This window comes from Bidens hawaiensis, unplaced genomic scaffold, assembly GCF_021521415.1.
Source record: "Bidens hawaiensis isolate Kalapana, Puna unplaced genomic scaffold, B.hawaiensis_p1.1 tig00055416_1, whole genome shotgun sequence".
Taxonomy (NCBI): Eukaryota; Viridiplantae; Streptophyta; class Magnoliopsida; order Asterales; family Asteraceae; genus Bidens; species Bidens hawaiensis.
The window spans coordinates 77,222-92,196 of NW_027500009.1; the positions used below are offsets into that span (position 1 = coordinate 77,222).

At 34.0% G+C, this 14,975-nt stretch overlaps 1 protein-coding gene across 1 annotated transcript; it reads right to left on the reverse strand.

The window, feature by feature from the left end:
• Window positions 1-264: 264 nt before the first annotated feature.
• On the reverse strand, window positions 265-6,897 carry LOC143601089 (carotenoid cleavage dioxygenase 7, chloroplastic-like). The gene is made up of 6 exons (XM_077078588.1): window positions 6,153-6,897; window positions 5,352-5,480; window positions 1,519-1,650; window positions 1,115-1,384; window positions 607-1,007; window positions 265-536 (listed from the first exon to the last, which is right to left on the reverse strand). Exons 1-6 carry the CDS (start codon window positions 6,895-6,897, stop codon window positions 381-383), a joined length of 1,833 nt encoding a protein of 610 aa, XP_076934703.1. The 3' UTR covers window positions 265-380.
• Between the last annotated feature and the right edge of the window lie 8,078 nt (window positions 6,898-14,975).

Genomic DNA, 14,975 nt, shown 5'->3' on the forward strand with positions numbered 1-14,975 from the left:
GATGGTTTATCGTTGCTTAATTCTACATGTTTCCCCTTCTCGGCGTTTATCCTTAATAGGCATACTAATACTAAATTGAACAGACTTCAAAATTTATTCTAGGTGTTGGTTGATGGAGATGAAATAACGATGACAAATGACCAAGGATGAAATAGGAGATTAGGTTAAGACGTTTAGTTATCTTTTCGTTATATTTAATCAAAACTATGTGATTTAGATGGGTTTTGGTATGTAGAATCGTCGTGTCCAAGTTCCACAAAATGAAATTACAGATATTTAAATGCAATCTACATTCAATATCGTTAAGAAGTATAAATATTATTCATCATTTCTTTTAATTATACAAATAAAATATAAATATACACTAGCATTATGTTTTCCTACTTTTTAAAATCCCTAGGAGCCCAAAATCCATGGAATCCAAGAGGAAAATTCAAGTGTTTAGGTACTTCCAATCTTGCCACAACTGCATTTGTCTCCCCAACCTTCTTGGCATCCAATATCACTAGATAACACAACTGTTTTGTAACTGCATACTGCAAATAATTTTCACTAGTTTAGTTTTCCGTTTTAAGTAATATTTTCACGAACAAGTTTATTGCGTACCTCAACCACTAGAAGATATCCATCATCTTCGTCACGCCCCTTAGAGACGAAAATGGGTTCACCAATGAACCTTCGAGTGCCAACCGACCATGTTTGGGTGGAGTTGTTCACGGTGTTGAACTTCACCACCGTATCAAAGGGAAAATGTGGCAACTCTCGACGAGAACCTAGAGATGTTGCTGCGTAAACGTACTTATTGTTTCGTCCACCAAAATCGTTATTTATAACTGGGAAATCAGTTGCCTTGTTCCATTGATCGTTAAGAGGATTCACTTGACAGTCTTCACAATTTCCGCTTGCATCCAAGTTGATAGAAACTTGGATGAGATGCGGCAACAGTTGTTCTCCTCCTTTAACATTCATCATTGACGGGTCTAACTTACCGCTTTGCCAATCATATCCTGTTAAACAAATCATTATTGGAAATCATAAAGATTATTTTTAAGATGGTCTTTGGATGTCAATAAATAACATAAAAAGTTATGCATACATCTTAAAAGAAACATACCAAACATCTTTTGAAAATTGAACCACTTATAGGAACAACCGCTAGCTTGTATTTGAATCTTCGTATTCCCATTATGATTGGTTTCTTGGAATGCATTCCCGACATGAAGTACCCACATCTGAGAAGGAGCTTCAATCGGCACTTTCCAATCTCTCCCTCGTTCATGTTGAGGGAAACGAGGCAGTAAATATATAGGAGATGTCGACTTACTAGGATTCACTGACAATGCTGTAATCATCGGAGTAAATCCGCATACTGCTGTCATTGATCCTGCATTAATATTTTCTTTCTTAATTAAAAACCAGATTAACAAATGGCAAACAGCTTCTTGTTGACAAATATCCAGAAAACATTTGTATGTGTTTAGTTTAATATATAAATGAATATAAGTAGAAGAAAATTACCAGGAATGTCAAGTTTGATTCTATTCCCAAACAATATGTAATGGGAATCTGTAAAAGCCCAATCATGGATCATCAGATGTTCAGGGATTGTGAATTCTTGTTTTTGTAACATCTTGAAATTATGATCAAATTCTGCAAAATATATAAACTAAGTAGATTAAAATAAAAATATATGAAGTATATAAAAGTCTATAATGGAGAATCTAACTCTAGAAACATGTACTAAGGTCATGTAACCCAACTTTAACTAATTGTCTAATCGCGCATGACATACAAATGAAAATCTGGGTGACAACTTCGCTAATTAAATAATTAGTTATAAAAAATGTCTACACTAAATTCTTAATAATTAATACGACCACACCAAATTTAGTTCAACTATAAACCAAAATTACACATAAATTATCAGTCCAAATATAGCTTAAGCACAAACCAAATTTTTAGCCCAAACTAAGAGATAATCAAGTATTCCCTTCTAATTTAGCTTAAGCACAAACCCAACTTTCATTCCGATTATAGGGATACCAAAATTTGTTTACAAATTTAGCAAAAGTTAAACCAAATTTTCTCTAAATTTAGCTCATTTAAGTTAGACCAAATTTTTATTTATAGTTTAGCTCAAGTTATATAGATCTAGCTAGTTCACGTGAAAACAAAATTTTTACGAATTTAGCTAAGGTGGAATCCTAATTTTTATTCCAAACATAGCTCAAGTTAGACCAAATTTTCATTTAAACCAATGTTTTTAAAACCCGGCTCGTACTGGATGTCGGATGCCGGGCAAGTGGCCGGTATGTTTTAGCCTATATGTTGGATGAATAGATTGTAACTTGAACTGTAAATATTGCTGGTAAAACCAGTTTATATCATCGTATTGATTTAAGCGCAAGATAAATTTTATTGTCTAGACTTTAGATCAAAGAATTTTAGTAGCTCATATTTATCTGATATTAAAATATAAAACCTAGCGGCATTTCCTAAATTGTCAAATCAATCAGATTTAACCTAGAAGTCTCTCCTATATCATGGAGTCGTGTACTTTGCGTTATATTTTGAGTTGAATTTTTATGAAATTATAGGGTTAACTAGTCATCACGGTTGAACCACTTAGTACAATCGGTTGTACAATTCCTGAGTTCGATACTTAAACTAAAGTTTTACTCTGAATTTAGCTCTAGTAAAACCTAATTTCTCCAAATATAGCTCAAGCATAAATCCATTTAAGCAAATTGTCACACCAAATTGAGATTTAACCAAACTTAAACTCTTAGTTTATCTTAAGCATAAACCCGAGAAGTCATGGTTAAGGATAATTCTAGTTTCCAAACCAATTTAGCTCAGCGTAAACCAAATTTTCACCCAAAATCTAGCTCAAGTATCAACCCAAGATACTCAAAATTTAGTTCAAGTATAAGCGAAATATAGCTCAGTTGTAAGCCTAATTTTTAATCCAAATTTACTAATTTAGCTCAACTATAAAGGGTAAAGCATGAACTAAAATTTCAATCCAAAGTTAGCTTAAACATAAACCCAAAATTTTACTCCAATTTTAACTTAAGGTTAATAAAAAGTTTAACCCTCTATCTAGCTTAAGTTATACCAAATTTTCTCAAAATTTAGTTCTAAGTATAAACCCAATTTTCACTATTATATATTTCTTTGAATAAATGAGATTCACTCTGAATTTTGCTCAAGTATAAACCATTTTTATTACTCTATATTTAGTCTAAGGATTAACTAAAGACAGAATCACAGAAATTGTCCTTTTTGTTTACACAGAATTTCAATTGTTGTCATTTATCTTTAAAAGTCACATAATTTGTACTTTATATTTTCAAATGTTACAACGATTGTCCTTTATCATTAACCCAGTTAGTTTTTAGCGTTAAATTTGCTCATGTGCCATGCACATGAGGGCAAATTAGACATTTTAACCATTTTCTTAGAAGAACAGTTTTAAAAATTAAATAATATATATAAACTCTCTCTCTCTCTCTCTCTATATATATATATATATATATATATATCTTCTACATCCCTCTCCTCTCTCTCTCATACAATTCCAACACCAAAAAACTTTTGTCTTCTTCAATTATAACATACTCCTTCCGTCCCATTTTAAATGTCTATTTTTTCATTTTTGGTTGTCCCAATTAAAATGTCATTTCTATACATATAAATTCAATTTCCAATTATGCCCTTACTATTACATGTACTACATGTATCATTTTACAAAAATGGTTTTTAGCCATAATAACTTAAAGGACATTATTATCATTTTACAGCTCATAAAATAAAATGATCAAGCATTTCTTAATTTGTGTGTTTTGGGTCACTTGACATTTAAAATGGGACGGAGAGAGTATATCTGTACAACCATCACCGGCCACTTAATCTGAAACTACCATTACTACCTAGATTTGGGTATTATTGCCCTCGTTTTTCACTATGCATTGATACAATCACTGGTAGACCTCCTCTGAAGCTCAGTACTTGGTTTTTCCGGCGACATCTTATTTCACCTCGTTTTTCCAGTAATCAAACCCACCGACGATCTACACTCAAATCTAGTTCACCACCTGTTGTGGTTATGTTCCGAAATAGGATCTACAAGCATCTGTACAACAAGATGGGTAAAATATAGCATTTGCTAGGATTTTTTAACCGCCGTCGTAAACGTCGCTAAGGTTAGATCCAATTGGGATCTAACATAATTGTTAGGGCTAATGGTTATAACATAACTGGGATCGAATGATTTGGGGTTTGGGGTGTTATAAATCAGTAGTTGAGGACGCGGCGGTGATTGTACAACCTTCCAGCATCCATCTTTGATTGTGGTGGCGAGGACTGAACCAGTGGGTCTGATGGTTTTGGTAATGGTGGCGGGTGGGGTTGGTGGTGGCTTGTTGGGTCTGGTGGTGGTGGTGGTGGTGGTGGTGTATGTGTGGGTGTGTTTGAGAGAGAGAGAGAGAGAGAGGTATTCTGATGTATAGATTTATATCTATATATTTATTAAAGTTATTTAATTTCTTTATTTATTTAAATATTTTATAAATAAAAAGATAAAATACTAATTTGTCCTCATGTGTAAGGCACATGACCAATGTTAATGAGAAAAACTAATTGGATTAGGACTAAAGGACAAAAGGTGTGACATTTGAAAACGTAAAATAAAAATTATGTTAATTTTAAAAAAAGGACAAGAACTGAAATTCTGTGTAAACATAAAGGATAATTTCTGTAATTATATCTTAACTAAATTTTTACTTCTAGTTTAGCTTAAAAACATAAATCCAATTTTAATTTGGAGTTTAGCTTAAGAATAGAAATTTTCACACTGAATTTTGCCAAATTTAAATCAAATTTTCTCTGAACGAAGCTCAAGTATATATAAACACAATTTTCATACAAAATTTCATTTGACTATAAAACCAAATTTTCACCCCAAGTTTACTATTTCAATTTTCACTTCTAATTTAGGTTAAGTACAATCTAATTTTCACTCTAAATCTAGCTAAAGTTGAATCAAATTTTCATTCCAAGTTTTCTAGCAAACAGTAGTTGCTGAATATCTAATACTAGTCTATCATAATGAAACTTAATTTTATAAATATTTACGTATTTGAAAGAGAAAACTTATCATAAAACTTCAATAGATAACAAAAATACACTAATTATCATATATATTCATTTCAGTTAAACTCACTAACTAGAGTTTCTTTTAAATAATATATTATGTGTAAAATAATTTTAAAGTATAAAATCGATTATTTAACAATTATGTGAATTTAAAAATACATATATAGTGGAAATTTAATTACACACAAACATACCGTAGAAGGTGAAATTACTGCGTGGGAGGAGCATATCCTCTGCATTGCATGACATCATAAGAAGTCTATTCCTTGAAGCATCAATCTTATAATGAGACAACAGCCGCTTTGGTGGCATCTTGAAAACACCTGCGTATAAGCATCCATGACAATATTAAATTTGGATTTGATTTGACTGAGAGTTTGGTATATAATAAAATATTAACGTATTTTTTAAAGCATAATTAGTATACTTGAAAAGATGCATGAAATGTGTAAATAATTAACCCATTTAATTGATTCCATTAGTACAAACCGGTTTCCAGTACGGGATACCTAGGTAGATCTGTTTGTTTTCGTTCAAAAAAAAAAAATTAGTACGAAAAAGTTTCCAAAAATCAGTTAAGAAAGGGGTTCGTGAAAGCGTGAATCATCTTTTTTATTATGTGTAAAATAATTTAACATTTTTATTAATTAGGTTTTTTTTTAAAAGCTCTATACAGACTAGAATGAAAAAAAGTTCCACCATTTATGTATTGGACCCATGACTTTTGGTTTAATGGACCGGCAATCTTTTTATACCGGCAATAAGACATATTGAAAGATTTCATTTAAAAAAAAAAAAACTATATATAAATTATATATAATTTTCTTTTACGAACTATGGACCGGGAGACGGGGCCTGGGTTTGTCTTTCACTTCGACTTTTCTTTAGGCTGGCCCTGATGAGTGCACATTAATATTTTCTTGTGGTAGTTTAAAAGCAGGAAATTGGAAATAGATAACGGTGTGAGTAGCCGTAGAGTATATAACTATTCTTACCATATAGTATTGGCTTCAATATGCTTGCAGCAAGGTCTAATATGTCTTCACCACCCACCATTGCTGTCGATGATTCATCAACACCACCATTGATCAGATCAAACTTCCCAATAGTATCCAAGGATCCAGAATCAATCTCATAAGGCTCTCCACCTTCCCACAAGCAAAACAACCTTCCACCCCATCTTAACACACTAGTATTAGCAATATTTTTCATCACTTTAGTATTCCCAATCCTCTCCCCATTCTTAAGCACCGAAAACGGCCCACGGTGGGTGAACCGCCACTCACCCGTTTCACGGTTATGCTCCTCCACTTGAGCCGCGGTCTCGATGTATCTAGCCATGAACCTGACCTCACCTTTGACCACGTCAATTGTGAATGCTCTAAGGTACCCATGACCATCTAGAGGGTGCACCGTTGATCCGTGATCATCCTTAAATAACCCCGGTCCGGTTAGATAATACGTTCCTAATGGGAAATCCGACGGTATGGAGCCCTCGATAACACGCAAGGTGATCGGGTTAATTGTTTCTGAACGTTGGGACACAAACAAGAACTGATAGTCCCAGTAGGCTGCTATTTTTTCTTCTTCAACCGAAGTTGTTACTTCTTGATTTTTTGGTATAGCTATGGATATGTCACGGGCGATAGGATCGGGGAAGGAGATTGCGCGAGCTGGTGAGAGTTTTATCGCCGGAGGCGACAGTATCAAGGGGGAGAAGTTGAATGTTTTGGCCTGCATTTTGTCCAAATAGAAATATAAGTGGCAAGAGTCTTTGATTTATATGTAAGCTGAATTAGTTATACGTATAATTTTCTTGGTTTTACTTAAAGACATATGTGCCCTTCATGGCTTTATTCTTAATTTGATTTAATTACACTTGTCGATAAAGCTTATTTCGTAACAACTACCGAGGGGTTGTTGATTCAATTAAATATTAGTCATATAACAAAACATGAGTGTATGGGTTTATTTATATTTTAGTTGCCAACGAATCCTTTAAATGAACTACTGGTTTAATCATTAGATGATACACTCGTATTTTGATCTGGAAAAAAAACACTCACCTAAGGTCAACACATGTGAACACTCACTCGAATGCATGATAGTGCGGTGATATAAAAGTCGTCCATTTTAAGGATCCAACCAATAAAAACCACACTCTCATAGTCTCTCATCATCATTTTGGTGTTTCTGAAACAAAATGTTAGGATACAAATTGAACCTGAGTCATATAGAACACCAAGTTTCTCTCTTACTACTTCACCAATAGCTCATTAGCATAATAAATGATTTATAAGTAGTCAAACTATTCCTTAACCTTTTTTTAAAATTAATAACTACAAAAATCTTTTAATTCTAAAATTTTATTTAGACCTTCATTCATTATGAAACTTTAACCCGTAAATAAACGTAAAACAGCACCTCCAAAAACTTGAGTTGTGAAAACTTAAGTCCGTTGTAGGTTTGTATTTACTAACCTAACCCCCATAAACTTGCTCAACAACGATAAAAGTCCGTCTGCACGTTAGCATCCTCTTAATTAGCATACTTCCTCTGCCAAGCCAATGTACATGCTTAAATATGTATATGTATGTGTGTATATATATATACACACACATACACACCAAACATACACAAACAAACATATATGAACATGCATTTACTGAACGTTCATGAATGTAAGTTTACAAAAACGAAATTCTGTTCATTTAGCGAAACACCCATACGATGTTGTTTATGTGATTTTTAAAATGGCCATCGAATGGTTAGGAAGGATTCATTAACAACCCAAATAGTATATAACAGTTTATAACTATATTTTTTCCATGTAAGTACACTTTACTATTTGATTAATTTTTGTTTTATATTATATATATAACATGAAAATAATAACTAGGTAACAAAACCTATCGCATTGCAATGGAGTAGTACCGTGAATTAAATCGGTATCGGTTACGTTTATTAGGTAACAATAATAAACCCTAAAGTGAAATTAGCCAATGCCATAACAGTATTAACAATCGTAAAACTTATGATAAAAAAACATATCTAAAATGATGTTTACTTGCTTAGTAAAACCCGCGTGTTGTGGTTACGAGTTGAGGCGAACTCAATTAGTATCAGATTTCGGCACCATAACAAAACAAAAAAAGGGCAAGTCAGCGAAAACCTACAACAAATTATCATATCAAACAAAAAATATATATATATCAAAGCAAAATACAACAATTAATTAAGATATTTAATACAAAATAAAAAAACACATGCACGTAACGACAACAAATTGATGCAAATTTAGTTAGTATCCACAATAATGAGTAAATCCCTCACTAAAAACACATTTTTTAAAAACTGAAAAAAACACAAGGTCAAAATACAACAAATCACGTGTTATGGCAGCTAACCCCCACTAGTTCAGTTGAAAACAAGAGTATCAACGCTAAATCAAAAATATAAACTAGTAAATCCCCATCAATGTCAATATACAAACCTCAACCCCCCCCCCCACCCCACCCCACCCCACCCCACCCACACCCCAACAATAAAAAACTTGCTTCACAACAGTAAAGGTCAGTCACATCAGCATCCTCTTCAGCAGACTTCTATCGCACAAGATGATGCACTTGGTCAAATATGTTTATGTATGTATATATACACACACCAACACATAAACAAACATATATGAACATACATTTACAAAACGTTCATGAATGTAAATGTACAAAAAGGAAATTTTAGCCATTTAACGAAACACCCATACGATCTAGTTTATGTGATTTTGTAAATGAACTTTACGTCGAACGATTAAGAAGGATTCAATAATAATCCTAATAGTACATTATAGTTTATATCAGATTGTTTCCATGTAAGTACATTTTAATATTTGATTATTATTGTATTATAACTTGCGAATAATAACTAGGTAACAAGCGTAGCGTTGCAATGGAGCAGCAATGCGAATTCGATAAGTATTGGTTACGATTGTTACAGTAACGAGGATAGAATCCTAAAATGAAATTAGCAAATGCCCATAGCAGTAATAGAAATCGTATATCTTGTGATTAAAAAAATTATATTTGTAACGACATATACTCGCTAAGTAAAACCCGCGTTCTGCCAGTCAACGTGAACCCTATCAGTATCGGGTTACGACACCATAAGTAAACAAGAAAGATATATGTCAACAACAAACTACAACAAATTAACGTATTCAAAGAAAAAAATATCAACAACAAAATACAACATTTGATTAATTAATTTAAAACCAAAAAAAAAGAAAGAAAGAAAGAAAGAAACACCAGCAAGATACGGCAGAAAACGATGTGAATGCGGTTGGTAAAGACAGTACTGAAACTAAATCGTAAACATAAATTAGTAAAGCCCCAAAAAACATATTTAAAAAAAACATTAAAACACAACAAATTAGCATATTTAAAATAAAAATACACCATCGCACGTTACGACATCTAAACAACACGAGTTAGTAATCTCTCACGAGTGTTACGGAGGCGAACCGAAGCGTATTCGGTTGGTTCATGCGAAAAGTAAATCGTAAACATAAACTAGTAAACCACCCCCACACCAAAACACCCCAACACACAAACACATCCCAAAAACAGATTTTTTAACATTTTATTTATAGATAAAAAATCTACGGACATGACACAACCTGGCATGTATCTTAATGAACACACGAAGTAGATATGTGCGAATCAGGTAACTGATTGACTACGACATCAAATACGTTTATAGATCTAGTCATTGATATGATATACGATTAGGTACTGAGTTAATTACGTTAACAGTAGGTTGAGAGAACAATTTGGCAGAGTAACAGTGCTTAATCAAAAGATAATAATAACTAAATAATTACTTGAACACCTTACAAGTATATATAGACGATGAACTCATTTGTTATACCATCCATAACGAATGAGCTTCATTCATTATCAAACGTTAACTCTAATACTTTAGACTAACGAATAACACATTCGTAGTCCTTTATCGTTAACAAGTTTAACGAATGAGCCAAAATAAACATGAATGGACTCATCGTTATTAGCTACTCTAACGAATGTACTTTACACATTTACCAAAACATCCCTTATACCTTATAATAGTGACCAATTACATTAAACAAAAATTGAGATGAACAAAACATGTACTAACAAACTCCCCCTCGTTTTGTGCTATTTGTCTTCTGTACCTCTTGGTCTTCCAATCCGCACAACTATGAATCCCGAACACACGGCAAACACGAACCACGCGTTGAAAATGCACAGTGGCTTCACGGTCTTTAGCGTTAGCCCAACAAATCCAATTCTTATATAGGACTTCGTTGTTTGATTCCGATAAATTAACCAGCAAGTTGAAGAATGTTGGGTTGACAAGCTGCATTGGACATTCTGGATGATTGAATGACATGAAAGAGAAGTTTGGTCGTTGCATAGGTCTTTGAATAGGACTTGTAGTAGCAATGGTTTGTTGAGGTATAGGCATAGGAGATAGCATAGCTTGTGAAATAGATGTGAACCTCGGATCAGTCGAAACCGTCGTTGATAATGTAACCACCAAGGTACTCGTTGGAGTAGTAAACGTCGGTGTTTGTTGAGATTTTACATTAACAGTTAGACGTGGTTGGGATTCCACAATCTCAACTCCAGAACCTCTACGGGTCTGCATTTAGTAGGCTTCTCAGTCGCTATAGCCTTATCCATACGTTTACATTCAGCAGCTTCACGAGCTGCTCCACCATCTTATCCATCATCTCCATCATTTCACCACCACCACCAGTGTTCCCACCTTCACGTTCGGAATCCAAATCATCATGGATTCAACGATCATTGGGTGGACATTCATAATTAACATGAGTTAAATGACCAATAAGCCTTTTGAACTTTGGCCAGTTCTCTGTATTCTGATTACGACACGTCCAAACACGCCTCATTGTGTCTTCATTCATGTGCTCCAAAATTAACATATCATCAAAATTATCTAGATCTTTCACCAGATTTGGTTCAAGATGATTAATCAACAGCTGCAAGAACCTCGGGTACATGAGTAACTTATTCATTTTAATGATCAATTTGTCAAATTTATGGTCATTACAGTTTCAGTCCAATTTACCCATTAAAATTGGTCCAAAACTCATAATTAAACCATAATTGTACTGGTCTTTACTTGATTAACACAATGAAATCACTCAAACAAGGATTAAACGATCTTAAAGAAATCTAGAAATTTTGGCAAGAGTCTCTCTCTATTTTCTATATTTTCTACGCAAATAGTTGTGAACAAATGGGAATCCAATCGTTCACCTAGGGTTTATATACGCCGTACACTTGACCCAAATCCCTAGGCAATGAATAGCCTCATCCTTTACATTTAAATAAAACGAATGACTTTCCATTTGTCTGTTCATTCGTTAACATAAATAACGAATGAACCTCATATGTTAAGAATAACGAATAACCTGTTATTCCTTACTCATTTGTTAAACCATTTTAAAGAATCAACACTTATTTGTTTCAAATGTGAATAATAACAAATGTAATACATTCGTTGTTTTACCTTAACGAATGGGTATCCATTCGTTGTTTTTCTCTAACGAATGGGTGCTCATTCGTTACAACAGTGTAACGAATGGTGTATTTACATCTAGTAATGGTGTTATCCACTTAAATCTTATAACAAATGTTTTTTTTGTGATATGGTTATTATTCAATTAGGGCACAAGATATCAGAAACTATCAGTCTCTAGTCTTGACTTAGGCTTAATTTGATTTTTACGATGCCACCCCAACTTGACTTAAACCATTAAATCAGTTGACCAAAATATATGATTTTTTGTTTTAGCAATCTAGAAAATAATCCCCACTACAAGATATACTGTTGTTGTCAAGCAATACTTCAAGTTCCTTTCCCATGGATGAATATAAACGATTTCATCTGTATGGTTTACATACATTGTATCCTCCGTGGTCCGTTTCTTACTGGTATTAAGACGCGAGCAAAGGAGGAACAATTGTATGACTCGCATCATGGTTTGATCAAGTCAGTAGTGAATTTTGTATAAAGCACAACTTTGATTAAATGGGCGATAAAACTGCGGGTTCACCTTTTTGAGCAAAATACTATTCATATTTGTGAATATCCAGATGAAAAATCGCATAAAGACCCAATGGAGTCCGTAATTGTCGAAGTATCCCATCAATATATGATTTAAGGCCATAAGACCGTACACCGTTGTAGTGTTAACCATTAACTAGATGCTTATTTAAAATTTAATTTTTAGTTATCAAATAGATTTAAGGCTTGAGTATGATAGTCAATTACATTTCTGCCTTCATCACCCAGAAAATTGTATGACTCGCATCATGGTTTGATCAAGTCAGTAGTGAATTTTGTATAAAGCACAACTTTGATCAAATGGGCGGTAAAACTGTGTGTTCACCTTTTTAAGCAAAATAATATTCACATTTGTGAATATCCAGATGAAAAACCTCATAAAGACCCAATGGAGTCTGGAATTGTCGAAGTATCCCATCAATACATGATTTAAGGCCATAAGACCATACACCATTGTAGTGTTAACCATTAACTAGATGCTTATTTAAAATTTAATTTTTAGTTATCAAATATATTTAAGGCTTGAGTATGATAGTCTATTACATTTCTGCCATCATCACCCAGACTATATGAGACTAACACGTCTTTCAATTTGGCAATTTTATGTTTATATCACATACTCTACCTTACATGTTTATTTAAGAGCTACCAATGCACTAATACAATTAAGTACACAATCTTTTATGCTTATCTTTTTAGTGGGTTTAGAATATAAATGATCAGTGTACTATTATTTTTCGTTTTTGCTGGAAAAACTCATTTTGAGGAGCAATTTTCAATGTTTTAGAATTTTCAAAATATTTGAATGTTTTTGAATTTTATTTGTACAAATTGAAAGCATAGTATTTTTGTATTTTCCAATTTTTCTCCCCCTTAAACACCAAAATATTAAAGAAAGAAAAAGAAAAAACAAAAACTGTAAAAAAACACAAAAAAAAAAATAATTATTACTCGAGCTTTGGGATATCAACAAATATTTTTCAACCAAACAAAAATTTGAATCTCGTTTTATCAAAAGCTTTGGTAAAAACGCCTACCGTTTGATGATTCGTGTGAACTTTTTCAATATCAATTAATGTATATTCATAGCAGTAACAAATAAAATGATATCAAATTCCAATACGATTAGTTTTAGAGTGGAGCACGGGGTTCTTCGTGATACATATGGCAGCATAGTTATCAATAAAAATTTGAGTAGTAAGAAACTTCAAACCGTAATCCCACAGACGTTGCTGCATCCACAAAACCCGCGAACAACAAATCAAGGTTGCCACGTATTCGGCTACGGCGGTTGAAGTAGAGACCGTTGTATGCTTCTTACCCTGCCTGGAAACAAGTCGGTTTTCTAAAAACTGACAAGCCACCATCGTAGACTTGAAGTTGTTCCTGCATCCTCCATAGTCAGAATCTGAGAAAGCAGGAAGATCGAAACTATCATCCTTAGCATACCATAACCTGATGTTAGGATTACCCCTCAAATAGTAAAAATATCCTTCATAAGCTCCAGATGAGTCAGTCCAGAACCCGATTGATTCCTGGCACACAGAAACAACAAACACTATATCAGGACACGATGTAGTTAAATACATTAACAAACAAATCATCTCTCGATAAAGGGTCGGATCAATGGCATCCTCCAATTCGTCTGGTGAAAAATTGTGACCCACGAGAAGAGGATTAGAATGGACTTTTCCAGTAAAGAGTCAGATCAACAGTATCCTCCAATTCACCCGGTGACAAATTGTGACCCACGGGAAGAGGAGTAAAAGGGACTTTTCCGGCAGCTATCTTGAACTAGCTCAAGACATCATTCACATACTTCGCCTGATGAATGAAAATCTCTTCGTCAGACTGATGAACCTGCAACTCTGGAGAGAAACTCAGTTCTCCCGTCGAACTCATCTCAAACTTTGTCTGCACCGAAATCTCGAATTCCTTACATAACGTGTCGTTTGTGGAGCCAAATATGATGTCAACGACATAAATCAGGACAAGGAGCAAATCTTTTTCAACCATCTTCTAAAAGAGAGAACAATCTACAGTCCCTCGTTTGAAGCCACCATCGATCAAATGGTCAGCAAGTGCGCTATACCATGCTATCGGGGCTTGGTGAAGACCATATAGAGCCTTGTTCAATCAGTAGACACGCTAGGGATAGCCAGAATCTTCAAAACCAAGAGGCTGTATCACATACACCTCTTCATGAAGATCCCCATTAAGAAACACACTCTTAATGTCCAATTGATAAATTGTGAAATTCTTAAAGGCCGCTTAGGCTAGAAAATACGTATAGCCTCCGGTCTCGCAACTGGAGCATATACTTTCACGTAATCTACACCTTCTTGATGATTGAATCCTTGCACAAACAACCGTGCTTTATTTCGGACAATAACCCCACGATCATTCTTTTTACATTTAAGACCCCATTTTCTAGGGATAGGCTTATTGCCCCGATCCATTTTATCAATCAGATCCCAAAAACCCAGTCGCACAAACTGCTGCAACTCTTCTTGCAGCGCATCTACCCACGAAGAATATTGAAGTGCCATAGGAACACTTGTTGGCTCAACTTGGGATAAAAAGCAAGGGTATCGGGTGATGCTCATGATTCCCGAAGCATGCATATCAGCATATGCGCACAATAGTTTATCTTCACATACATTAGCGACCTGTCGTCGAGTATGAAC